Source organism: Polyodon spathula, chromosome 32 (assembly GCF_017654505.1).
Source record: "Polyodon spathula isolate WHYD16114869_AA chromosome 32, ASM1765450v1, whole genome shotgun sequence".
Lineage (NCBI taxonomy): Eukaryota > Metazoa > Chordata > Actinopteri > Acipenseriformes > Polyodontidae > Polyodon > Polyodon spathula.
The window spans coordinates 2,259,955-2,286,950 of NC_054565.1; the positions used below are offsets into that span (position 1 = coordinate 2,259,955).

Consider the following 26,996-nt stretch of genomic DNA (forward strand, 5'->3'; position numbering starts at 1 on the left):
GCAAGGGCAACATGCTTGTAACAGCTGCTTTTGAAAAAACTCGATCAGGCAGAAGTTATTATCATCTACCTGCTATCATTTTATACACACACGGATTATGTCATTCATTAAATCATACTTTATCAATGTACAATAACTGTGCAGCCTAGTTATAGTTTTGTTATTTTAATTACAATATTAGGACAAACCAGACAAAACCTGAATGTATTACATTGATAGCGTGTGTTATATTTATGCTTTGGCTGGGAAGATATTCCCTGACCACTGTACTATGCAAGTGAGATCCCCCCTCCTGTGGGGTGGGAATGAATATTACCGCAATAAAAGGTACTGTAGTGTGACAAAGTCTATGCTCAGAGGACTCCTCCACATGGATACATATGTAATAATAACAATGCAAACAACTTTTGGAGGTATCCGTTTCATTTCCCTTTGCCACCAGTTAAACTCCACAAGAAATGGCCCAGACAGAACAATAACTACCCTCACCTTCCCTTATCGGCAGTTTAGCTAGGGAGAGAGGGTTCATCACTGTTAGGAAACACTTTATGCTTACAAATGAATGGTATATGGGAGTAGAGATGATTGGATAGGGCACCCCCAGTTCTGTCTGCAGGGTTACCTTGGTAAAATCTAGATCAGCTCTGTATAAATATTCACCGGATTGTACAGCTGTCAATCAGATGGTTACAATGTAGTATTTGGTTAACAGTCGCTCTTCAAATTATACACTATAACATTCAAAATCTAATTTGAAACTAGCTAGAACAGATCCTAGTGGAATTGTAGACACATCCATTCTGCTTTGAGGAGGGTATGTCACAACCATGGAATGTGAAGGTGTATGGTTCGTCTCAAGGTCGCCTTCATGCTGAAAGTTTGTTAGGGCATTCTGTTTAATAACCAAGCACAACAATACAGACAAAACCACAGACATTGTGGCACTGAAAAGGTCTTGCATGCAACCATGCTTTGTTTTCAACAGTTAGTTTATTGAAGAAAAGTGATAAAATTCACCCTTCTCCTTTTTGTTGTTAATCTTTGCAAGGCAAAAGTATTCAGAATATGTTCTGTATAATTAGTATTCCGAATAAAGAAGAATAATGAGGAACAAATACCCCTGACTGCCAATAGCAGGTATTTGGAATCAGGTTTTCAAATGAACAAAAAACTAATTATTATTGGAACAATAAAGGATTACACCATGCAGTATTGTTGGAATATTTACATTTTTCTTAATTTGCATTTTATGTAAGATTTTTTTAATACAAAATAAATATTTGAGAGCACAGTGATTAAGAACCTTAAAGTGTTTTTATCTAAAAAATTATTGACACTACCAAACCCTTAAGTAGGCAAGACAAGACACTGATCTGTCTGTATACAGTATACAGATAGAGCTAGAATACAGTTTACTGCATTATTTTGCTAGGCTGACAGATAATACATTTCAGGAAAGACATTAGTAATTACAATCGCAGCTCTCATCAAGGAATGTAATTAGCAAGAATGCATGTGGTTTACAAAAAAAATGTTCAATTAATGACAATAACATGCTTTTTTTAAGCAGCAAAGGAGAGCTATGTAGATATCAGTTATTAAAAAAAGCTGTAATCAGCGTGATTGATTTGGGATCTCAGGAAGGGATGGATTAGACTGATGTTCAAAAAAGTGGAATGGATCTCGGGGGGGATGCTTGAGAACCCAATGCGCTAAAGAGAAGTGGATGTCTCATCAATTGTGAACAACAACAAGAAGCATAGAACTGACAATTATTTTGGCACATTTAGTTGTCCTCAAGAAAAATGTTTAAAGTTGCATAAACAGGGGCAATTAGTCTATGCACTATGGATAAAAAAAGTTTTACACGAATACATTAAACCCCAGGTAGATCCTTGTTTTGTGTGTGTGGGAGGCAATAATTAAAATAAGCCCTTTCTCGCATTGAATACAATTTATACATCGTTCTTAAGGAAAAATCATAGGGCAGACATAGACAAGGCCGGTGTCAATGGTGGGGGGCAAGAGACGCAACTGCCCCCAGGCCCAGTCCTGGCTATAGATTCATGAATGGCTGAACATCACTAAGACTAATGACTTTCTAAGTTTAGCTTGGCAATATGTCAAATGCATATTCCTGGCTTTCAGAAACTTTTTATACAGTACATACACAATTAGGAAAATCACTAATCTGAGCTAGTTTTTAGTTATCTGTTTATTTCAAAACACAGACAAAGGGTTTTATTAAAAAGGCTATTGTACATATGACGCTAAAGTTACATATGGTACATAAATATACAATATTTGATATGGATAGCTGTATCATGTTTGCATGATGTTACACGTTTTTAATTGTTCAGTAACCATTGCTAGACCATGCTTGATAAATCCTACAAAATGACATCATGTAAAAAGATTGTTTCCATGCATTTGCACAGCAATTACAGTGTAGGAGACTGAACCATTTAACACATCCAGTCATTACAATGAAAAGCATGGCTGTGCATGCCATATCATCAAAAGTGCTACCAAAACTTTAGGTTGAAACCAATTGATTTGTTGGAGGCGTATGCAATTGTAGTCATTAAAATGCAACTCATCACAGCATATATATATAGAACTGACTTAGCTAACCCTTAAGCGCTGTAACATATTACAAATGTGTATGGAGTGAAGCTTTTTAATACTTCAAGCGATGTACGATAGCAGTCTATGTGGAACAGGCTGCGTTTCTTCAGTGAAGGTATATCCCTCAATGAGAGGTTTATTTTATTTTATTTTATCTTCAGCGTAAGCTTTCTGAGTTGAAATTGATGTAAGGGGGATGTGTTAAGGATTCACAGTGATATACAGTATTCTGACTCTGCATGAGGCTTAAAGGCGCTTGAAGTGCGGTTCTCTGTCAAGGCCTGTGTGCTTCTATTTTTAAGCTGTAGTATCATGGTTTCAAAATGAGTTATTTATTCTCTAGTGCTGTTACGCTGTTATATTTAGCCAACTGAGAGGTGATTTTTGAAAAGACAATATTTAATTATCAGAGGAAAATACAGTTAAATAAGTAAAAAGCAAGACATTAGCAAACTGGGGTTGGTTGGCTGTGCCAAACTAACTAATGTGTTTCAATGTGCTTAGTGGGTGGACAGTGTTGATAATTTGCTACTCACAGTGCACAGTACTATAGGCTTATTAGATTCAGATAGATAATATGATCTGCCTTAAATGATGGTGTCAGTGAGCATACGGTATCATTATCCAAAGAGGAGATTTAAGGCATCCCTCTGCCTGCCGCATTGAGTGCCGTAATTGTTATTGCAGTTCCTAAGCTCCATCAATACAAACATTGCCATGTCATGCTTTTATCAGTATTACCTTCTTTACAAAAACCCAGCCATTTTTGTATTCATTTGTCGTAAACCGTTTTAACGACTGGACTAAACTGCAATCCGAGTACTGACTTTTTTTTTCATTAGGCAGCCTTACCCCATACTAACTAAAAGTACTGTATAAACTCCAATGACCTCGACTGGACAATAAATACATACAGAGTGCACTAAAGTTGCAGTCGTGGTTTGTATTGCATTTTATGGACACTTACAGCTGAAACTTACCCTTGAGAATGAGTAACTGGTATAAAACTTGGTGCCTAAGACAGAGGAACTTGACAATTGTCAAGTCACAGCTTTGTGTAGGAATACCACGTAATCAATAAAACTCCAATATCATTGCCTTGTTTGGCTGCATTGGCTTAAAATAAAAAAATAAATAAAAATAAGAAACCTGTTCACGCTTTGGTTCTGCAATTGCCATTTAATAAACATATTTTAATATGTATTTATGGAAGAAGAAAAAAACTCATTCATCCTCCAACTGGCCTACATTAGAATGCAAAAGGGCACATTAAAAATAGCACTTCCATAAATACATGTTCAACCCATGAGACTCTCAGTGGCAATAAGGGGAGGGAAAAGCATGAAATATTATAAACCATGTGGCTATTTCCACAATCTGGTTTCCTGACAGCCTCAGTGAGCAACTGGACCAGTGGGTACTGGCAAGAAAAATTGCACCTGTGTTTTGGTACCACTGTTTCCAAGTGCACACGTACTCAGTCAAAGACACAAAAGGCCTGTTGTTTGGAGAGCATTTTTTTTTTTTTTTAATAACAATAAAGGAAAATGCATACTTTCATCAATTATAAGTAAACCAGTTACAAGTAAGTACACACTGGTCTAGCCCAATAAAAAGATGCCTTTAAAGTCTATTATTGGGTGTGCAAAATGATTCTCTCTTGGATTTGCACGACAATGAGTTGTTCAGTAATTAAATATAGTTTACAAAACAAAATTTCACAAAGCTTTTTATAAATTAAAGCAGTACTAACTAGGCACAATATTGATTGTGGGGTTGGTTTCCTTTTTGGCATAACTTTCCCTGCTGCATCTACAGATTTCAAATGTACTATGAAGAATGTGCAGGTTATGAGAGTCAATGAGACACCCACCATAACACACACCTATAATGTGTAGTGGATATGTTGTTATTGAAATTGAATAATACAGGTATATTATTTGTTAAAGCTATGGGAAATCAAGGTTGTTTGCATTGGCATACAGAACATGGAGCACTTGAATTGTATGTGAACAGCTGCTATTCTTGGGAGACCACAAGTCATTCTGAACCCCTGCCTGGATTGACACTGGAAATGAGGTGTAGCCGAGAGTCCCCCAAGACCTGAAGATGAATGTCCTTCATAAACGACCATAAAATAACCTGTTTTAAATTGTTAACAATTCTAATCTAAATAATGGAACGGAACAAAGCAGAAAATTGTCCTGAGCAAAAGTAAACGTTAGCATTACTTGAACATAAGTGAAGTTATGATCCAGTTTCTACACATTATATTAATGGCTTTTTTCCCAACATGTGTTCAGAATAGGAAATACAGCATCTTACATGCCTATATAACTGTAGTGTGCACCTAACCTTGGCTTGCCTACCCTAGCGTATGTGGCTTGCAGAACAACATGTCAGTCAGAAAAGCTAAATCCATGAAGCTAATCTGATCAGCATCGGGTCAGGTTATCTTAATTTAATTACTGGAATTCTTTACGAACAGCTTTTGTTTGTCTTGGTACATTAAATTAAACCATAACCCTAATGAATGCATAAAATCAAAAAGGCTGTCAATAGCAAATGCATTATGACACACAGATGCTATAGGTGATAAGTAAGTAAGTCTCCTTTAATGGAATCCCCATTTGGGCTTGGAAACTGGATTTGTGTTGAGACTAGTTATTGAATACAATGCTATCATATGTCTTAATATACCCATCTGATGATTTTCTTGACATTAACCTGAATGAGACTTACTTTATCAGCAATGACCAACTTGGGAAAGCTACAGGATGACAGAAATATATAGGGATACAGTAGATATTATGCTTCCTTGTGATTATTTAGTTTCTAACAAACATCCATCATCATTAATCACTTAATCCTTTTACAGGCCTGGCAGACACAGGGTGCCAGGTTGGACTACACACTGGATGCCAGTCCATTGCAGGGCACCACACACACAGGGCAATTTAGAGTTACCAATCAACATGAATCATATGTCTTTGGACTGTGGGTGGAAACTGGAGTACCTGGAGAAAACCCACATGAACATGGGGAGAACATACAAATTCCACACAGGCAGACCCCAAGGCCAGAATTGAACCCAGGACCCTGGCGCTGTGAAGCTGCAGCACTAACCGCTGCACCACCATGTCGCCCTTCTAACAAACATGACACATTAAAATGGAGATAACAACGTCAACAGCATGCTATCAGTACTTTATCCAGCTTCTACCCATTTTCATTTTCTGTACCGCCGGAGTGCATTCGAAAGGGTACAGATAGATCTTTGCTAATGTTCCTAAAGTTGTGCATGCATTAATTCCCCTGGCTTTGATATTGTTCTTAGAGTATGAGCTCATTTGTTACACCAAATTGTATCTCTTCATTACAGGTGTCCTATTTTTTGTCATCTTCAAAGGACAGTAATTGCAAATGAATATGGTGGCTCTCACTGTAATTATGATATGGATTGAAATATTAGAGGAATAGACACATAAATAAAACTTAACTTCCCAATTGAAATTCATTAGATCTCAATGTCTCGAATGGCTTAAGCCAAATCTATCGGCAGGTGGAAGCATGGCATTATCAAGCAACATATATTTTACTCTGATAATGTCTACAAACACTAACCAAATTCCACAAAACAGCTTTGAAGAGGTGATATTTTGTGGTTGAAAGAAATGTGAATCAAGTTTGGTATTGCTGTACGGCACTTGACATAGACTTATAGTTGTTGATCCTTGGTTTGCTTAAGTTTGCATTCACTGCACGGCATCCTCTTATTGTAAACAGCTGATTTCCTCTTTGAGCAGCTGTTCCAGGTTATTGATGACCTCATTAGAAGCTGCCGGAGGTACAGCCTACTTTGAAGGCATTTCCATCTGTACCAGTGTGCACCACTGCTGTACCACATTAGACTGCCACCCTTCCCCTAACACACTGTTTTAATATCTGCATTTCATAAGGCAACCCATCATTACTGGGTGTTCAGGGAAGCCAATGAATAATACATAGACATTTATACATTTTAAAATTCCATAACCAAGGCTTAACTCTCTCAGTGTTTCTATTGTAGAATGTGTGCCTATGCTGTTGCTGAGGCAGTGGTAAATGACTGTGTTCTCAATTGGGTTATTAATATAACTCTTCTTAATACTGCTTTCTATCAATAATAACCAGTAATTTAAATTGTCTTAGGATATGGTGCCTTCTTTTTAATTTTATTTTTGTATAAGCAGTTCAGCCACTGGCTCCCTTGAGGTGAATTGACCTTATACTAACATGAATAAGGCCGCAGAGTGGGTGTTCTGATAATACCAATCAATCAGTCAATCAATCAATCGATCTTTATGCAGTAACAACAGTAACAAATAACAGCAGTAACAATAAGAAAATCGATAATACTTCAAATACAGAGAAATGCATAATGCATGATATACAGTTTTTTTTTTTAAAAGCATACTATATTAAATACACCGGAAAGTGCATAATACATGATAGTATATGATATCATTCGAAACATACAAAAAGAATTCCACAGTATGCGTTTCAAGTTTGGACACCACTACTGGACGCGGTATCACTGTATGTCTCTTGAGATATTAGTAATAAAGACCTTGGTTCATAAAGGACATTGCCATCTTTTTAATCTAGTTTTTGTGTTTATTTGCACTAAACAGAATTTATAAAAGAAGCTGTTAATTTATTGGCTGGATGTCATTATGAAAGACTCACAAGAGAACAGTTTGTATGAGTCTTTATAGCAATTAAAACAACAAGAGCTTGTATTTCTCTTTGCAGTCATTCTGAGTATAGACAGCTTTCATTGACAACGGGTTGAAGGATCAGCCAATGGGACGACCCTTTTGTCTATTATGGGATGGATATTGCTACTTATATAGCTCCTCCAGTGTGACTGGTAGAGGTGTGTATATGATAAAAGGAACCCATTCAAACATAAACGTGCCTAAAATTGCCGTCAACCCCAAGACCTCCCTCTAGATCTAATGTTAGAGCCTTGCTATCCTACTAGCTTGTCTTCACACATTATTAGCCTATTACTTAACACACTTCGGACCATTACCATAATGCATTGCTAGCGAATTGACATCAATCTGGATTGGCTAATGCACTCCAGAACCACGATACATAGATTTTATTAACAGTGTTTAGTAGCTCCACTTTCTGGAAGACCACAGAACCATCACAGTACGTGTAAACAGCTTGGAGTGCGTGGCGTTTTTATATCTATACAGGACATAATATGTCACTCTACTACTAAATGAGGACACAGATGGAAAGAACTATAACAAGGTTATACATCAAAGTGTGTGTGTGTGTGCCTTTCAAGGGAAAGGTGTTTCTGTACAATTATCCACACAATACTTGCGGCAGATGATAAAGCTAAGTTAAAGGGACGATTCCAATCCCTTATAGTTTAAATATTGCAGGGGACCGAAGTTAAAAGCAAGTGGCTTCAGTCGTTTCATAAACACACTGGAAGGTTATCCACTGTTTATGTGCAAGGTACATTCATTATTCATATGTACCCATTGCCTCCTTTTCTTGACTCAGGCTTTATCCATGCTGTAGTCTTCACTTCATACACTCTATGCCTCCTGCTGTTTCAGCCTTAACAAATTAAAAATATTCTTGGCATGAAAAAATACCCTTTTTTAAAGATTAATAAACACATAATCCAACTCAATTTAACATTTTAGGAGAGTGGGAGGTGGAATGTGGAGAAAACATTTTGAAGCTAACAACCTGTCCCTAAGCATGCAATTTTAAGGTAATGTCTTTAGCACTGAAGAAGACATTGCTTTTAATTAGTTAAATATAAATGTCATACATTAGACCGGTTTTACTGAGAAATAAAGATAGGTCTAGCAAGTAACATATTAATTTCCTGTAATAGACAGCACATGAAATATGAGATTTTAGACCAAAATTTCCTTTTGCTACTGAAACACCCAAAGAAGTTTAATTATAATGATCCTCTGTCAAAGTCAGTAATAAATCAAAAGAAGATTTCCCCTGGCTTTTCATGTAAATTGCATTACCTGAAATATTGTAAACTAACACAATTACTAACCCTGAAAATGCTCAGCTATCTGATTAATTGCACATCGGTGCTTGTACTGATAGAAGCATGTGGAAGTTGATTTAATAGCTTGAAGAAGCTGATGCTTAAACTCATAAATTTAGTACAAGTGGGATCAAAAGTAATATGATTATTATATCAAGACACATTCCTATTAAGAGTGATAAAAGCTGAAATGGTCTGTCAGGATCTCAGTATATGAAACACAGTAATGTTGTCTAGCTTTTGTATTAACAACATCTGCACATTTAAATAAAACTCTTAAATTGTATTAATATTCATTATAGTGTATTTTTTTTTTCAAACAAAGCATAATTAAACAGCTTAGTATGGCTACCGTTTGCAAAGTTTTGCCTTGAGGGTCTTCATGCAAATATGAACATAGAGACAGTACACAGCTATTTGAAATCCCACCAGGATATATTTTATTCACTGTGGTTCCATAAAACCACTTCTGTCCGCCACAAGCACTGAATGGAGTTTAACAATGCAGGCATATTGTGGATAATAAAACTGTGTGCATATTGAAAGTCATAAGCTTGGTAGACCCATACATCTACTGTAGTAAGCTGTGAAAAGTATATTGAATGTGTTGGTCCTTGCAGCCAGGGAGTTTCGCTACATTCCACGTGGCCAATTACTTTAGTGAGAGCACCCTATTTAGTCTTCCCCTTCAGCTAGCAGGCAGTCTGTTTCCATCTCCCATGCCTTACACTTGAGCTCTGTTCCGCTTGGGTGTCCAGTGGGCTGTGCCGAATCTCTGCAAGCTATTGTTTTTCATGGCTGCTCTCTAAGGTGACTCTTTATATAAGTCCCCACTGTGAGGTATTCGTTTGTAAGCCCATTGCTCAGTCACTTTATTTTATTGATTATTGGAAATCCATCCTACCAGTACCTGCTTGCTGAATAACAGGAGAGAGTTGTTTAAATCTCCACGGATTTTGAGGGCAATACAACACTTTACTTCCTCACACACACACACAGACACACACACACACACAATGAAGTGCATGTTAACTTGTTCATTTATAAGTTGTTTAATTGGAAGATACAAAAAGAAAACGTTACTACACCTGTCATGACTTACTTGGTCAGCACAGTGGAACTATTACCAAAGGTCAAAGCACTTAGAGGTACTGTTTTTCACCACTACTTTATTATTTTTTAATATCAGCGCTTCACATTCTATCTCTGAGTCTCTTGGGAGCTACTTGCCAACAAATATTTCCTTCAGCTTTTTTTTTAAAATGGTGGTAGTGTAACCGTGCTCTATCAGACCAGCTTGATATGAAAAACAGCTCAGCAGGGGGACTCTCTCTGTCAACCCCCTTTCAAGACCCATTTAGAAAAACAGGTATTCTACTCTTTATAAAAAGCCAGTATAACTAATCTGATTATATAGAGTATTATTATATGATTCAAGCCTGCATCACACATATCTTTTTAATATATTTTCTTTTATAGATGTTTGTCTGAAATCTTTTGACTCTTATAAAGTTTGGATGGTTTGTTGGATTCTATAGAAAAATTGTATAGGCCTTCATCATGAGAATGAAAAGAGCACAATTGCAGATTGTTATAACAAAGTGTTCACACTACCTGTTGGCTGTTGATTGAGCTTTGAGCAAACTGTCGCAGTGTTAAGAAATAACGCTGTCTATCTTTTATTATAATCCCACGAGTGACCATGAAATAATCCTGGATACCAGGGTTAACCGAATGCCAGGATCTCTCACTCTTAAATGCTTTACATGTGCTTCTACTGTTCTGCTCTCATTTTTGAGAGGTTAACATCATGCCTTGTTAGGCGTCAGTGGTGGATATTTTCTTTATTAAAAAAGTTAAGCAGTACGATGCAATCACTGTGACAGTGCGACTTAGTTGAAAAACACATTAACATCTTTTCAAAGGAAACTTCAACAGCTTAGTGCCAAACAAAATGCTTAATTGCAACACCTTATACATTATCTTCTAAAGGTGTTGGACTGCACTGCACACCATCTCAAGCATGCATCAACAGCTGAGCTTCTCCTGTTCCCTGAAGGCAATGAAGCAAATTCCAAAACCCACCAACTGCCTCCTCCTTCTGCAATATTAATGAATGATTGATGTTACAAACTGGTTGAGCAAAACTTGTTCCCCTGGGGTTGTCGAGAGGTTGGGGCCAAGACATTTCCATGCATAGTTTGTATGTCATTAGCAATATTGCTAGCTTAGAAAAGCCTGATGTGAACAGATAGAGCTACTGACACTACAAGCTTGAGCTCCAGCTGTGCTAAATTCAAATTAGCCTTCACACCTCATGAACTTCTCGCGTGCCAGAAGATCTTTTACGGCGCATTAGACAGAGCTGGAGATCTCATATCTTTGCCGAACATGTTTACCTGATAATTCTCTCATTAGATTTGTAAAAGCAATCTGAGGCTGAGGCCGTGCAAGGCAGCTTCATACATGCAGAAAATACATGAGACGAAGTCAATGTAATCAGCAAACCAGCCATTGTAAATCAGGACAAACTTGGAAAATGTTTGAATTAAAAAAAATAAATAAATAATAAAAAAGTTGAATTAAATTTCATTTAATTTGTGAAAAATGCTAATGCTACAGTATATGTTTTAATCTATTACTATAGCATCAGCTTGTATTTTTATCATGGTTTCAAACAATTATATTACGAGTAACTACAGCTTACCAGTCTTTTACTGTGGTGCAACCCCCTGGGAACATTCTTGATCTGCTTGTGTGTAAAAATCTCTACAATGAACAGGTAGAGTACTAGTGAATTACCAGCCAAAAAAAACCCCAAAAAAACCTCACGCACACTAAACAAATGTCTATCAAGCGTGATACAGGCAGTGGATAGAACATGTGAAATTGGGCCTATAGACCAAAACAGCACCTATGTGCATTGTGCACATACCTAAATGCTTGGCTGCTTTTTTTTCCTCTTTAGCAGATGCCCTACTCCATCATTGTGTTATGAATGCTGTGTTAGTACACTGTAGTTCGAGTTGCATCATGTATGGTGCCTCCTCAGCCCTGTATATACACATTTGTCAACATGCACCTGCTTCTCAACCCAAGACGGACAATATTCCCAGGTGGTCCTAACTGTATTCCCTTTGTCCACGTAAAGGAAAGGTGTTGGATCAGCAGTAAATGCACACAGCTGCAGCTTTTGTTCCATCTGGCCTCTTGTTGCCTTCCCACCATGGAAGACAGCAGTCTGTGGAGGTCAAGGTTCAGACACAAGGGTAGCTGCAATGGTATGAACAAGTGGAAGACTCAAACCACAAGGTACCATTCGTACGTTTTGATGTCCTTGCGATGGATAATAGACTATTACCACAGGTGTGTTTTTGACGACTACTGCTAGTTTTTTTTTCAGACTTGTCTGTGTGTCATCTGAATAAACATCAGTCGGGCTTGCTAGTGGAGGAGTGTGAAATGCATGCTGTCCTGTACCTGATCTGGAGCTCTTATGTACAGGTACACAGTAATCCTGACAATACAGATTGGCTTCACTAATGATGCATGGCTGGTATGCATCAGTTACCATATAAAGGGATGACTACCGCCACATAACCCTGGCCTGGGCAATCAAGGGACTATGATGGAATGGATATTTCCCCAGACCACTGGACCCCAACATATAACTCAAAAAGAATCTCCTTGAGACTTAGGAAGGTTCCTGAATACACACTGCTAGTAAGTTTCTTCAAATTAATGATACTAAGTCTATATTATTAAAGAAACGTGGACTTAAACAAACCCGGTGTTGAGAGGAAATGGTTACACCTTATATATTATTTTTTCAGTGACTACTTCATTTAGATACAGTGTAACAAAAAAGTTAAACTGTGAAATGTGACTAACTGTAAGAAGCTGTAGCCCTGTTTCCTAATGAATGTTCTATCATTCCTTCAAGGCCCTATAAAGATAGAGTATATCTTATATGTACTTTATAAACACTCATGTTACCTTATTATTGCCTTGGGATTTTCTTTAAGAATAGTGAAAGGTAATAAAATCGTCATATTGTGATGAAACTCTACTCTTAGCTTAATTATTTATGCAGGTAGTATGACTGACAGCTCTGTGGCTCTGTGCTCAGTCAAAATGATATGATCTCCTGAGTGGCAGGGCTAATATTTCTCCAGTATTGTCCCAACTGTTCTTGTAATGATTCATGTTGACAATTTGCTATTAATAGCAATGGGCACAGTCTCGGTTTCTGGAAAGGCACCAGAACTGTGCAAGTGGTCCTCTGGTGACTTTCTTGGATCAGGATTTAAAAGTTCGCTTCATGAAATCAATTCATAATGAAAAGCATAATGGATTTAAATGACATTATTAAACAAACTGTCAACACCTTTGGGAATATGTCATTAATATATTGTGCAGCCCAATACAGCGTTTTCAATGAAACGAACATGACGCTTGTATCATGATGTGCAAGAGCATTGGAAGCTCAGGACAAAATAATTCTGACATAATTTACCACCGGCAGGAACAATCTTAAAACATCTTTAATGTTTCATGCATCTGTAAATTTATTTATTTACTGCTTATATGGAAAGTAGACTTTTCTTACCAAGATGAAAGACACCGTCGATCAAAAGGGATATAAAGTTGCATTGCACGATCACTTTCTTAAACAAGAACAGTGCAAAGTGATTGAGTGACTCTAAAACCACTCAGACAAATGAAAGTAGATTTCTTTTAATATTTAGTTTTAAGGATTTCAATTAGAATCAATGTCTGTACATCAACCACTTTGAAGTGTATTTCCAATAGAATAGATGGAATACTACTGAAGAAATTACTATACAAATCAACAAAAATGATGCTATAAAACCTATTGACTTAGTTTATCTTGACAAACTAAATGAGCATGTGTAAATATAATAATGCATGTGCAAACACTGTAACATTGAAAACTGACACCCACCTTTTGTATAGGGGACAAACTAACCCTCAGACATAGGCTATAGGATATGAACACGTTTTCTACACTTTCTTTTCTTGTATAGCTAATAACTTGTGAAAGCCATGTTGGATTGATCTGAAAATATGTTTACAGCTTCATAATGTTGAGAACGACCGATCTACTGCATGAGCTTTGATAATCACAGGCTAGTGCACATTGATATGATTTGCTGTGTTGAATAAATACCATTCTAGTTTGTTGTGCAATTGAATTCATTAAAAAAAAAAAAAGCAGATCATTTACCACGGTTGTTTAAACCATATAAAAATCACCCTAAGAATAGCTTTTTACAGACAGAAATTAATTTCTACTCCAGTTAAACAGCATTATGTTATTCAGCCTTTGAACACTGGACGTTAAAACATGCTATATTGTATTAATAGATGTAGTAGTTATTTGTAAATGGATATTTCTTCGTATCAAAACTAGAAAAAAAAAGGACAAGCTACTTTATTGTAGCTAAACCCCCGAATATATTGGTGAATCAATCGTATTCATTCAGGTCACAACCCCCATCTCCGTGTGGGCCTGTTGTGAAAGCCTTGGAAGGGGTTTGAGATCTCTGCAGGCCTTGTACTGCATGCCTGTAGCGATATGCTTTCCCCTGTGTCCTCACATGCACGCGTATAAATAAATAAATAAACACACACACACACACACACACACACACACACACACATAAATAAATAAATATTCTTCAGTTGGTACGAAGGAGGTTGTTAGATGTATTGATTATATGTCAGTAGAAAGAAAACATAAAAAATAAATAAATAAAAATCACACCACAAGGAGAATATTGAGTATCCCATGAACCACATTTTTTACTCCCGTGGAAGAATACAGAACATAAAATGCATCAACAACAAAACGCAGATGCCATATCTTCATACATATAATGATATTAATAACTGGTCACTGGCTCAGCTTTTTGTCTTTACTGTCAGCAATCTCACATAATTCCCCATGTATTAAAAGCTATTATAAAATGGCTTGGATAAATGAAGAGCTGTGATTGGCTGAACAAGATCGCATGACTGTGTTGTAATAATTGTCTTACCACACGGCTATGACATCATAAACCAATTTACTTACCTGATCTATTAATATTATTACACCTTAATATTTAAAAACTTTCTGTAGGTAAACATGTCAACATATAACTGAAACAGCATTTCAATCCCAACAATCTGTTTTTTGTATCCATCTCTGTCACTAAGAATTACAGAAAAATTATACTTGTGTGGTAAGACAATTCTTCAGTACGAATCGTCTTACCGCACCCCCTGTCGTGGGTTATTTCTTACATGTGTGGTGTATCTATGTTTGGCGTATCTTCCTGCTGTAAGAGACAACATCACTTGCAGTTTGGGTGAGAGGTTCTAAGATCTCACAGTGTGCAAAATGACTTCTTATGAATCACAAAAAACACAATATGAACTCACTACTATTAAACAAAATAAATAAATACATAAATATAACAGGTTTTTTTTTTTACCTAATGTTAGTTTCTTGTACTGTACATTTACCACTGTGTAAGTAATCATACAGTCAGCTACTGGTCATCTGAAAACACACAACAGCACTTTCACATCTGTTCTGGCTGATTTAAAAACAAGCCACTTCATTTTTCCACTTCAAAGACTTAAGCCCTCTTCACAATGGACGTGTGGTGAGCAAATTTCCCTTGCTCAAGGAGTCACTCCAACCAGAAAAAAAATAATGAACTCCTTGTCCATTGCTGTGGAAATACACATGCTTCTTGTTCTTGAGTGGTCAGTTCAAAAGTGACTGGGCAAGCAATCCATTTCCAAATTCACTTGCGTTTTTCAAGCTGTAGCCGAAGTGACTGTTCCTTTAGATGTCAATTATTCCACGACTCTGGTCTTGCTTGGGTCGCTTGCGGCATATCCATTGTGAGGAGGGTGTGAACGAGCGACTTATTATAATTAACAAGTGTCCTTAATTAGAAATACAAGCAATTTTAAATGGGCTCGTCATTGCAAAAGTATTTTTTGATGTCAAAAACCTTCCTGTAATGGTGAAGAAGGTTAGCCTAGTTGTCGTAAAAAAAAAAAAAAAGACAAAAAGATTTACTAGAAAATGATTTTCTTTATTTAAAACTTTAAAACCATATTATACCCATACAGCAAACTGTACAATTGAATTCCTCACAGTGTGTTAAAAAGAAAATATCCTGTATTTGTTCAACTTTTGATTAGTCTGAGAGTGGTAAGCAAATACACAAACAGTTGCTAGGAAAGCAAAATTGTTACAAAACATTACAAAAACTATATTTATAGAAATTCTGCACACCACAAATAAAACCCTGATTGGCACAAAGTCCATTAACTTGTTTTTATTTGTATTTCTTAACATAATATATAGAACAATGGCTCCCAACAACGCTCTGAGGCTGCAGTTGTTAATACCAGATCAAACCAAAGTTTGTGGAAAAATTATCTAGAGAGAGCTATTATCCACCAATTAATTTTATGCTCTGCTAACATATCTGTAGTCCTTGGAGGAAAACAAGCACAAAAACCACAATTCTGAAGTCAGGTTTTTGGGGGTTACTGATACAGGTAATAACAAACAGTTTAAATGATTTGTAACATTTCTGAAAAGAACACCAAATCACTCAAACTAAAAGAAATAACATTTTAAAACTAGGTACAAGCTCCAAAGTTATCTGTCTGTTCTGTGTAATTTGTGCCAATTATTGGTTGTATTACAGCTGATTACCAGAGGAAAAAACAAAATTATCTTGCCATTTTCTAATAGACCTGATCGTTTCTACCAAAACAAACTGTTTAAACTGTACACACAACTTAAAGCAGAGGGATTAATAATAATATTATTATCTGCATCAGGCCATTGATATTGCATGATTCCAGACATATGAACTGAAGGAGAAAAATGCATATATATATATATATATATATATATATATATATATATATATATATATATATATATATATATATATAATTGAAAACAATATTTATATAAGTTATTGTATTACAAAATTATATTCACAAATTTCATTTGATACTGAAATAAACTGCCGTCAAGAAAGCTAAGGGGTGTCAGAATCTTGCAAGGGTTCGCCCCTGTTAATGAAACTCACCTGTGCTCATTAAAAAGTCCAATTCACTTTGCATGCTAAATTACGAGCCTTAATGGACATTACTTCTTTTCTTAAACCAGTGTGATGTATTTTGACAATGCGTCTATCAGGGTAAGACAATACAATAAGCACATTTTATTATTTAATGGGAACAGTAAGCTAAACGGTTCATTTGGAACTAAAACAAGGTTTCTTTTCCTTGCTCTGCTTCTGCAATTCCTCTAAACTCAATTAGGTAAATCCAGTTAATACTGTGTACTCTCACAGACCTATTTACCAGTCGCGTTAAGCAATTGTAAATCCTCATTACAATGGCAGCTTTATGGGTGAAAATTGTGTGCAGCTGTTTAAATGATGCAGCAGGGCAACAATGTCATGTCAATTAAGTTATTATAAACTGAAATGGTTCTGCAAATATGGAAAAAAAAGAGTATTATTAAATTGTTTACTCATTATTATTCCCTTAGCTGATTTGGCACATGTAATAGTGATACATTGGTTTCTGATGTTTGTTCTTGGCTTTAGCTGCTAGTTTAATTGACAATAAGTCCGGGTGTCACTATCAATAATTTGTAATGGAATGCATTGTAGACTTTCTACTGGACGCAGATTCAGTGACACCGCTAGTAAAATGATCGTTTGGGAGCTTCAATTACACTTTAAACAGCTACACAAGGGATTGCTTCTGAATCCCCAATGACACTGAGATGGGTGAATTGAAAGTACAGTAAATGTACAGTTACTGTAGAGTATAAGAAAAATAATTATTTGTGTGTTTGAAGCTAAACCTCATAGAGGTGTACTGCCTTCAAAAACATTCTTGTCTTATAACACAGCATTAATCATACACTTTTAGGATCTGACATTTAGATACTAAAAATGGCTCCTTTGCAGTTGTCATACTTTACAAATTGCTGCTTACCTATATTTAGGCACCGATAGGACACATTATCATTATCATTTAGGACAAAGAAATGACGTGCGGGAGTCTGATAGCTGCTGTACAGTATGCGCCACTCTAAGACATGCATAGTAAAGGGGTAACGGACCAAAATGAAAAAGGGTCAGGGATATCAAGCATGTGCTAATGACATGTACAAATAAAAATGGGACCCACCCACAAGGCAAACTCTCAAACAGGTTAACTCCAAACGTACCAATCAGAGAGAAGAACAGGACAAGATTTTTTTTTTTTTTGCTGTAGAATGCGTAAATGGACTGGGATTTATACTTACAGAACTAGCGAGAGACTAACAGGTCATCTTTTCTATTCACTTTGATTGTCATTATTACCCTTAAGAATCTCAGTTGCCCAAACCTAATTAATTACCCCCAAAAAGAAAGCAGACCCTTTAACACACTGTAATTCTAAGAAAAAAAAAAAAAAAAATGAACCATTAACAAATCTGTGCACATACTTTTTTGTTTTTTGCTCCCAGTGCTCAGATCTGCAATCTTGGACTATCTTACCTAAGGAAAGGAGTCCAAGAACAGTGCTTTGTAATAGCTTGTGAATAAGCTGTATCCAGGGAGGATAAGAACTATTTACTAGGCATCACTCAAGGCTGTGTTACAAAGGGCCAATTAGACAACCAGATTTTTGGACACCCAGAACTGCTTTCCGCATCATAGGTGGAAGAGGGGAACACATCTAATCAAGTAGCGTTTGATTATCTTCTAGTCGTGGAACACTATATAACCATGCTGAATTATACTGCAACTGATATATATGTAGCAGAAAAAACAACTGCATTTTCTCATATAACTTTGTTATTGTGGGGAAATAATATACTTGAGAGCTGCACTGTTAATGTTGTTTAATCTCCTTTACAATTGACCCTATGGTTTTAAGAGGGGTAACATAACTATCACAGAGAGAAACAGAGCAATGACACTCTACATACCTTATGATCATACCTTATGCATATTTTTAGAAATCAAACCAAAACTAATTAATTATGGAGGTAAAGCATGCTTACACACACATGAAAAACAAACAAACAAACAAAAAAAAACAGTAGCGGTTTTAATTAAATGCAGCGCTAAATTCTAGATTAATCTTCCTCATAACACTGATTGGGATATGTATTTTGACCATTAGTAAAAATAAGTACATTTCAATTAACAGTATCTACCAAAATATAATTATGTTGTTTTGACTATGGTTTTTTGATAGTTTTGGATATGGAAGATTACACATTTGAACTGCTGTGAATTTCTAGAAAAAAAAAAAACTGCTATCATAAGTTATATAGCAGCTGTCAAAACAAAATCAATAAGGGATAACATTTCCTTTAATATTCGCTGCAGGCTGTTTTGATGAATAGAAGATAAATTAGCCTCCAATATAAGATATTAAATACAGTAATTATATCACATTAGATTTACATCTTAGTGGTGCTAATAATTTGACACCCAATATATGCCATTATGAACGCAATTTAAAAAATGCTCATCAGATTCAAAACATATTTAAGCAGTAATAATAATAATAATAATAATAATAATAATAATAATAATAATAATAATAATAATAATAACAGTTCAAATTTAAAGATAACTTCAATTTAGCAGACAGATCTTTGGTAATTATTGAAAAATCTTGTACTGAAATTCTTTCAAATCTAAACCTTTAGAAAAGAACAATTGGGAAATGTTCTGATTGCGCACAAATTAAACCTTTTATTTAATTTTTGTCTGAAAAAAAATGGACACAATGTATGAAAACATGACTTTATTTCGGAATTTCTAGTTCCTGCTAGGGCTGGAAATTATTCAGTTCCCGCTGGTGATGACCTGTTGACTAACCACTTTATGCTCCCTGTATGACTGTGACCCTGTCTGATACGTGCATTCGCTGTCAGACCAAGGCCACTGGGGACCTAAATTGCTGTAACACCGGGATAAACAAATGTACTTCCTTCTTGCTCACCGATACAGATTTCTTTCATTATTAGAGACTGCAACTCCCAAGCAAAAGTTGTTTTTGTAGAAAAAAAAGTTCTGGTATCATGGTCCCAGCCATGCCTGTTTTTTTAATGTCCTTTGAGATTTTTCTGTGACTAAAATCAGAGTGATCAGGCGTGTAGAACAGGAAGTCTACACAGCATTGAGGTAACTGGTCAACGTGATCTGCAGAGGAACATCTTGCCAATATGTAGCAGCTTTATTGTACGTACACCTGCAATGTGCTATCTGTGACTTCTCTGCTTCAATGTACACTTTTAGTCAGTAACAGAAGTTCTTTTATTGCCATGCTGAATGATTTCGAATTGCAGGCCATTCGACTGTGGAGTTCTCCACTGGCCTGCTTTCTTTTTTGTTTGTTTCATGTGGTAGTATTTGTGTATTTTGCACATAAACGTATTTGTACGTAAACAGCAGACTCAGATGCAAATTGTTTGGACACTGATGTGTAGGCTGAGCCCTATTTAAAAAAAAAAAAAAACACCGTTTCCCCCGCTCTGCATTCCCCCCGTCATGTAAAACTGAATTTGATGTGAATTTGTTCTGATTAAGTGCTTTGTCACTGAAGCAGCCCCAGCAGTTTTCTCTCCAACCACGTTAGGGCCAATGCATCCTGATTCAAGTTTATGGAAACACAGGTGTCAGTCCGGTGTTGCAGGTCATGTTGTCTTTCCCCGGTAACCTTCTGTCATTAAACGTGTGCATGTTGATCACGGCATCTGTCTTCACCATAACCGGTGGCTGTGGCTTGTGTTTGACCCTCCGCTCGCACGTAAATGACAGTTTGATTTCATCAGCCATGGCACTGCAGAAGGATCTCTGCAAGAGAAAAGGACATTCAGTGGGTCACAGTTAGGAGGGGCGTCGGCAGGACATTATTTTTGATGGAATGTGTACAATATGCAGTTGATGGGTTTGAAGTGTAAGCAGTACAGAGGAATGCAGTACTTGGTTATGTGGGTCAGAAGCAGTCAAATCATATTACTGTGTACATTTTTTTTTTCTTCTGGTATGCACACTATTTTGGAAAGTCTTTAAATAAATACAAAAAGCCAACCGTTTGCTCTTGCTCAGAAGCTTTCTGACCAAACTGCCAGCATGTTGTGGGTCTCTAGTCAGACAGAACAACCCATTGGAGAACAGAAGCATATTCTTAATCAAACATAACAGCAAAGCATCTCTAATTGCATGCTTATGTGGTAAACCCCAGCCAAAAGAATCACTCTACTTCTGCTTTTTTAACCTGAACCTGACCATGCCTCCATTCTCCATAGCATCCTGCAACACAGCCTAACTGAACAAGATCAGTGCAGATCATTGGTCGCTCAACAGTTCTTAATAAGAGAAATCGACCTGCGTCCAAATTGCAGCTTTACTTTCCAAACACAATCTAACCCTTACAATGTTGTCTATAAGTGTCTGGTGTCTACTGTGACCAGCAAGGACTGATGCAGGATTCATCTCACATAGATCAATTCAACAAAATGTAGTATTCAAACTTGTGTTGGTGTATGCTTGGTCGGTTGCCCTTGGAAACAAAGGCCTGCATTTTCCATTTTCCCAATATTAAGTTGTATTGAAAATATCCCTTGATTTAAAGTAATTATCCCAGTCTGATATGAAAATCAAGATTAAAATGAATTCATGAAATCGGGTTAAGAAGAGTTAGTGTGAATATGGGATTAGTTTGAAATGAGTCATACCTTATTACAGCACAGCAGAAAATGAAGCCCAAAGCATCTTTCTCAGTGTGATTTACGCAGGTAAATAAACAATAACACAGCACGAGGAAAAAAAAAAAAAAAAAAAAAAAAAGTTTTTTTTTTTTTAAATTTATCCAGTTTGAATGTACAGCAGACTGGATAAAGCATTTGCTATAATTGTAGTGAAAGAGAAACATAATAAAGTGAGAATGAAATGCACGGGCAACCAGATTTAAAATGCCTTCACATTAAATACAAGCAGTCCGTGCTGTTTACCTGCTCGCGCTCAGCTGTTTTCCGCAGTTTATACACAAACTCTCCTATTGCTACGAACACAGACAGGACCAGTCCTGCTGCCAGCACGATGAAAATGCCTCCGATGTTTTGGATCCCAAGCGCACTGGTTTCTTTGTTCTCTTCATCAGGGCAGCCGTTCCCTCTCCACCACTTCTCTTTTATCATATGCATCTTACCATCTTCTTGAAGCTGAAGGATCGCAATGGTGAGTCTGTCCCTATATGGAGAACCTGTAAATTAAATGATTATTTTAAATTAATTTTACATTAGCAACATACTATAACATGTTCCTGATTGAGTGTAATATACAGTGCCATGCATCGAATGCATACACAGTGTGCTGTTACCATGCTTTACTATCCTACCACCACCTAACAGCTATTGACTTTCCTGTGAGAATGTTCTGGTAATGTTAATAATACTGTTAAGTGCCTCTGATAATGTTGTAGTCTAGTTGGATCCAGATTTCAATGTTAAATAAAGACGTTTAAAAATCAGCATTTGGTTTTGGTAGCAGAATGTTTTAGGAATATGGGCACAGAGCATCTTGTATGTTTTGTAATCATAACAACAATATTTGCCAAAAACAGAATTAGCCAAAAAATAAAAATTGAAATCACAAATAATGCAACACCCTTTCATCACTTATTTTGAGCTCATTCCTATATTACCCATTGCACCTTACTTACTATCAGATCTATACAAACTTTGAAACAATACCATTTACTGTTTATGTTTAAACATAATATACAGCATAGTGGACTAACCTGAAATGCTAAAGGACGTTCATTGACTTCTAGCCTGCACATTGTAAAGAGAGATACAGAACACTTTGCCATTGTACAATAAGGGGTGATTAAGTCTCCTACCCATGGGTGTTCCAATTCCATAGCTTTTGGTGTCTATCAAACCTCCAATCTGGGTCAGGTTGCAGTTCCTTTGAGTGACGTATTCAATAGTCGTTGACTCCATTAAGAATGCATAATCAGCTTTAAGCACTCGCTGGACTCCATCCTCGTTGTTCTTCACAAGCGCCGTATTATGTTTGCTGCTCATAAATGCCCACATCTTCTCAAAAGTGGAAATTTTTGATTTCTGAAACAAATGGACAACATTGTGAGACCAGGGTCTGTATCCAGTCATGCAAGTTTAATGCTTTGGAAACACCGCCACCCGCAACAGAAAGCTGAACATGCATTTGAACTTGCTACTCACAATGAAAACCACTAAAGTTGGTTATCACAAGCATTACTTTAAACCCTGCTTACCGTGGGGACTGCAGCTGTTTGTTTTTATCAAACAATACTTGTATTATTTAAACTGGATTCTCAAAGCCTCCATCAGGAAGCTGTTCAAATTTTGTAGAAAAGGATTATCATATCTGCATCTTCTTGTGAGAAGCCCTTACACATACCATAATAGTGCCACAAAACATACAGGCTCACCAATGCAAATATTTTGTATACATTTACAATGAAGAGCTACCTTTGACAGTTGACCTTGGGAAATATATTTTATTATTATTATTATTATTATTATTATTATTATTATTATTATTATTATTATTATTATTATTTTATTCATATTAATTATATTTTCTTCAAGGTCAGCTGAAGTAATTGAAAGTGGAAACAAATGTGTGTATACCTGAGACCTTGTATCGTATGTGTGTCAGAAATGCAATCCCATCCCGCCTTTCAAAACTTTACAGTGTAAACATCATTCTGGAGTCCCTTTGCTTCAGTTTACTGGGCCACTGAGCATAATAACATTGTATTATAGCGTGAAAAAAAAATCAATTGTATTGAAAGCAATTGTTTTTTATTTATATTTATCTAAAGTTCTCTTTCAGCCTGAATAGCCCTGTCTTGTGATCTTCTCAAACAATTTCACCATCTGTCCTTTCAATCTGTGGTTTCTGACTTTAAAAAAAAAAAAAAAAAAAAAAGTAAATATCCACACATGCGTTTTGTTAATTATACCACAGATACGCTGAACAGGTACCGCGACACCTTATTTACAAGCTGGGATTATTACAGTTGGTTACTAAAGCATACAACTCAAAGGCACCTTTAACTTTCCCATTCTTTTCTCACACAGAACCATATATTAGCTACAGTACACTATCCTGTAATCACAACATCTAGTAGGACGTTACAATCAGTGGTTGGAATTCAAATGTATTTATATATTATAATAGTAGATATAGTTTGTATAACTCAATCTAAAGAATTCAACGGAAGCCAGGCAGTGAGAAACTGTATTTTACATAACAACTCCTTTCAGACATCCTGAAAGCATTAGTTAGCGTATCATGCTGGAACCAGATGGGTCCATTCAATACCTAAGTGTGTATTTAATAACTCTCAAAAACTGCATGGATTTTAATGCTGGGAGCTCAAGAGCAATGTATTTAGAGTACCCCCTAGTTGAAATTATTATTGTTAACTGCAGTGCATTAACATGTGGAACCAGGAAAGCAAAGATGTAGAATTAAGGGGGGGGGGGGGTAACTTCCTCCTGTTTCAGGAATGCTCTTTCAAAAGGTCTCAATATGTTTCAATGTGTGAGCAAGATGTTTGCCAGTTGATTTGCAACAGCTGCACTACATTTTCTTCTCTTAAGGAGAACGACACCAGCTGACTGACAGTTTTTGAGATCAGCAGCATTGACGAGATAATTGGTGACACCTGCTCAGCTTTGATTGAAGCAACATAATAATATTAGAATCTCTAATTGTTCTTTTGTTCATGTGACACGTCCCAGGCATGTTTGTGTCAAAAAGCAAACTTGAAATGTCAAATCCCCTTTTTATTAAAGGAGAGTGCAGCTTTGAATAAATATAAGGGCGTATTCATAAGGTTCATAAGGGCGTATTCTACAACACAGCTGATTTTCATGCATGTAATAAACTGTGAAGTACCTTCTGTGTATAGTGCATTTGCCTGGTATCGGTTTTGTCCACCAATTAAATACAGGTAGATACATCAGAATGGTGGTAATTAAGTTAGTCAGTTATGACAGTTACAGTACATGCCTTAAATCGATCTAAAAATGCGCTGATTTGACATATGGCAAATAGACCCAATTTAATTAAATCCAAACTGAAAAGATCCCAACCACGTAGAAAGAATAAACATAAAATACCCCCCCCCCCCTCCCCCCACCAAATACCTACTGTACAATAGTACAATCAAAGATCCCACATTAGCTCAGTGTTTGCCAATGCCAGTCCTCAAGCACAAACCAGAAATAAAAAATAAATAAAACATTTCCACAGTGCACGTTAAATGACAATTAACAACGTCAGCATGTCAGGGATAGCTTAATTGGACTACTATTAAAACCACGAAAGCCTAAGAATAAATTAATTACGGTTCTTTATAAAAGGATTCCGGTTCCTTATAAAAGCACTTGGGAAAAATAGTAAAACAGGGCGTTTATTTCCCTTTCTCTCTTGTGAAATACTTACGGTACAGTTAAGTAAAGCTTTACCTTAAAAAAAGTCATTGTGGCCCCATCTTTCACAACACCGTATTCAATTTTTGTTTGCTTGGCCAAGTCATCGGCCGAGTCCACAGGGGATTCCATACGCTCCACTGTCAGAAATGCTGCTAGGTTGGCCGTATAGGATGATATAATGATGAGAGTAAAGAACCACCAGATACCACCAATGATTCTGGTGGAAAGGGCTTTGGGCATTAATTCGGAGCCTGCAAAGAAAACAGCACATATACATTATAATCATGTTCCAATTACTGTAACAATGCGGATGCCAGTAATTTACTTCATGTATGTATACATTCCTACCACAGACAGCAGATCTCAGTTGGTTTTTAACCCATTCAATGGAACATGTGTGGCAGGTCATGATCAGGGATTTGTATGGATAATCATTACTGTATGTAGGTAAGTCAGAATGCATAATTAACAGAATGCTATTCAATTCTTTCAAATACAGCCTTACAATGGTTATGCAAAAAAGTATGATTATTGAAGTTGATGTTTAAAGCAATGGAGCTGCTTCTGTAAAATGCATGAGATTTAAAGCAATCCCTTTGAAAAACAAGTGTGAGTGAAAAAGCCCACACAACACTACAGCTGCCCTGTAACTGCAACAACACAACAGAATTCGAGCCAAAACACCCTCAGATTGTTGTGTTTTATTATTAAAGTGGTTGTTCATAATTCTGTTATTGAATTATTTCCAGCAAGTCACGTCCAGCTTTAAATGTTTGTGAGCCCATGTGAAAAGTTTCCACGTTTTAATTCAATTACACAGTATATAATAATAATAATAATAATAATAATAATAATAATAATAATAATAATAATAATAATAATAATAATATTTGCCGTAATGCATAATATTTTACTGTCGGGTTTGTTAAGCCCATGACCCTAACAAACTCTGACTATCAAGCGACAAATGCTTTATCCAACCGCAGTGTAACAATACACCCTTAAAAACTGTGTCTGACATTGCACTATTCTGTAAATGCAGTAAATACCACTCAGCACTACAGCTTTTCTAATTGTCCTTGACTTGGTTAATGTACCTTTAAGTGACCTATGTAGTTCATTTACTCCACCTACTGTGCTGCACTCTGTGAAATCAGAGAGCAGCGAGCTGTATAGACGTGCCTCAGCTGAATCTGGAGTAACAAGGGTTAACTAGAGGATAAATAATAGAAGTAAACGACTGTGACATGCACGCTACAGACTGGAAATGTGGAATTACGATATGTATGGTATGAAGCATTTGACTACTAAAATAAATGTGCTGTGTGCTTGTAACCACAATCCATGTCTGGACTCTATACTGCCTTCTGGCCTGGATTGACATCAAACCAGCCTGCCCCTTGTGACAGTATTGCCTCCACTCCTGAGCTACGAAATAGCTTTCAGACGCCACCACGCTCACATTAGCAAAACTGAAAATGAGGGAGATACAATAATGAAGCATTTCGAGGTCTCATCACGTTACACTTTTCTAGATGCAACTGAAATTGTTCATGCTTCTACTGCATCACCTACAGGCTTACGAGAAGCAGAATATTCTTAGACAATACATCAGAAAAACAAATTGAAATACGCCGTATAAAAACGGAGGCTAAAATGTATTATTATTATTATTATTATTATTATTATTATTATTATTATTGGAACAACTATATTGTCCAGTGT

The 26,996-nt window shown here is 36.4% G+C and overlaps 1 protein-coding gene across 1 annotated transcript; it reads right to left on the reverse strand.

Annotated features, from left to right (window-relative positions):
• Positions 1–19,418: 19,418 nt before the first annotated feature.
• LOC121303326 (glutamate receptor ionotropic, kainate 3) lies at positions 19,419–26,060 on the reverse strand. Its single transcript, XM_041233923.1, has 4 exons — positions 25,305–26,060; positions 22,679–22,904; positions 21,789–22,039; positions 19,419–20,628 (listed from the first exon to the last, which is right to left on the reverse strand). Exons 1-4 carry the CDS (start codon positions 25,509–25,511, stop codon positions 20,434–20,436), a joined length of 879 nt encoding a protein of 292 aa, XP_041089857.1. The 5' UTR covers positions 25,512–26,060; the 3' UTR covers positions 19,419–20,433.
• Positions 26,061–26,996: the final 936 nt, after the last annotated feature.

Coding starts and splice junctions, on each gene's coding strand:
- LOC121303326 (XM_041233923.1), bottom strand. CDS start 25,511: ATGCCCAAAGCCCTTTCCACCAGAATCATTGGTGGTATCTGGTGGTTC. Junction 22,040..22,678: donor TGGAATTGGAACACCCATGG/GTAGGAGACTTA, acceptor TTTAATTTACAG/GTTCTCCATATAGGGACAGA. Junction 20,629..21,788: donor AAACAGCTGAGCGCGAGCAG/GTAAACAGCACG, acceptor TTTCTCTTGCAG/AGATCCTTCTGCAGTGCCAT.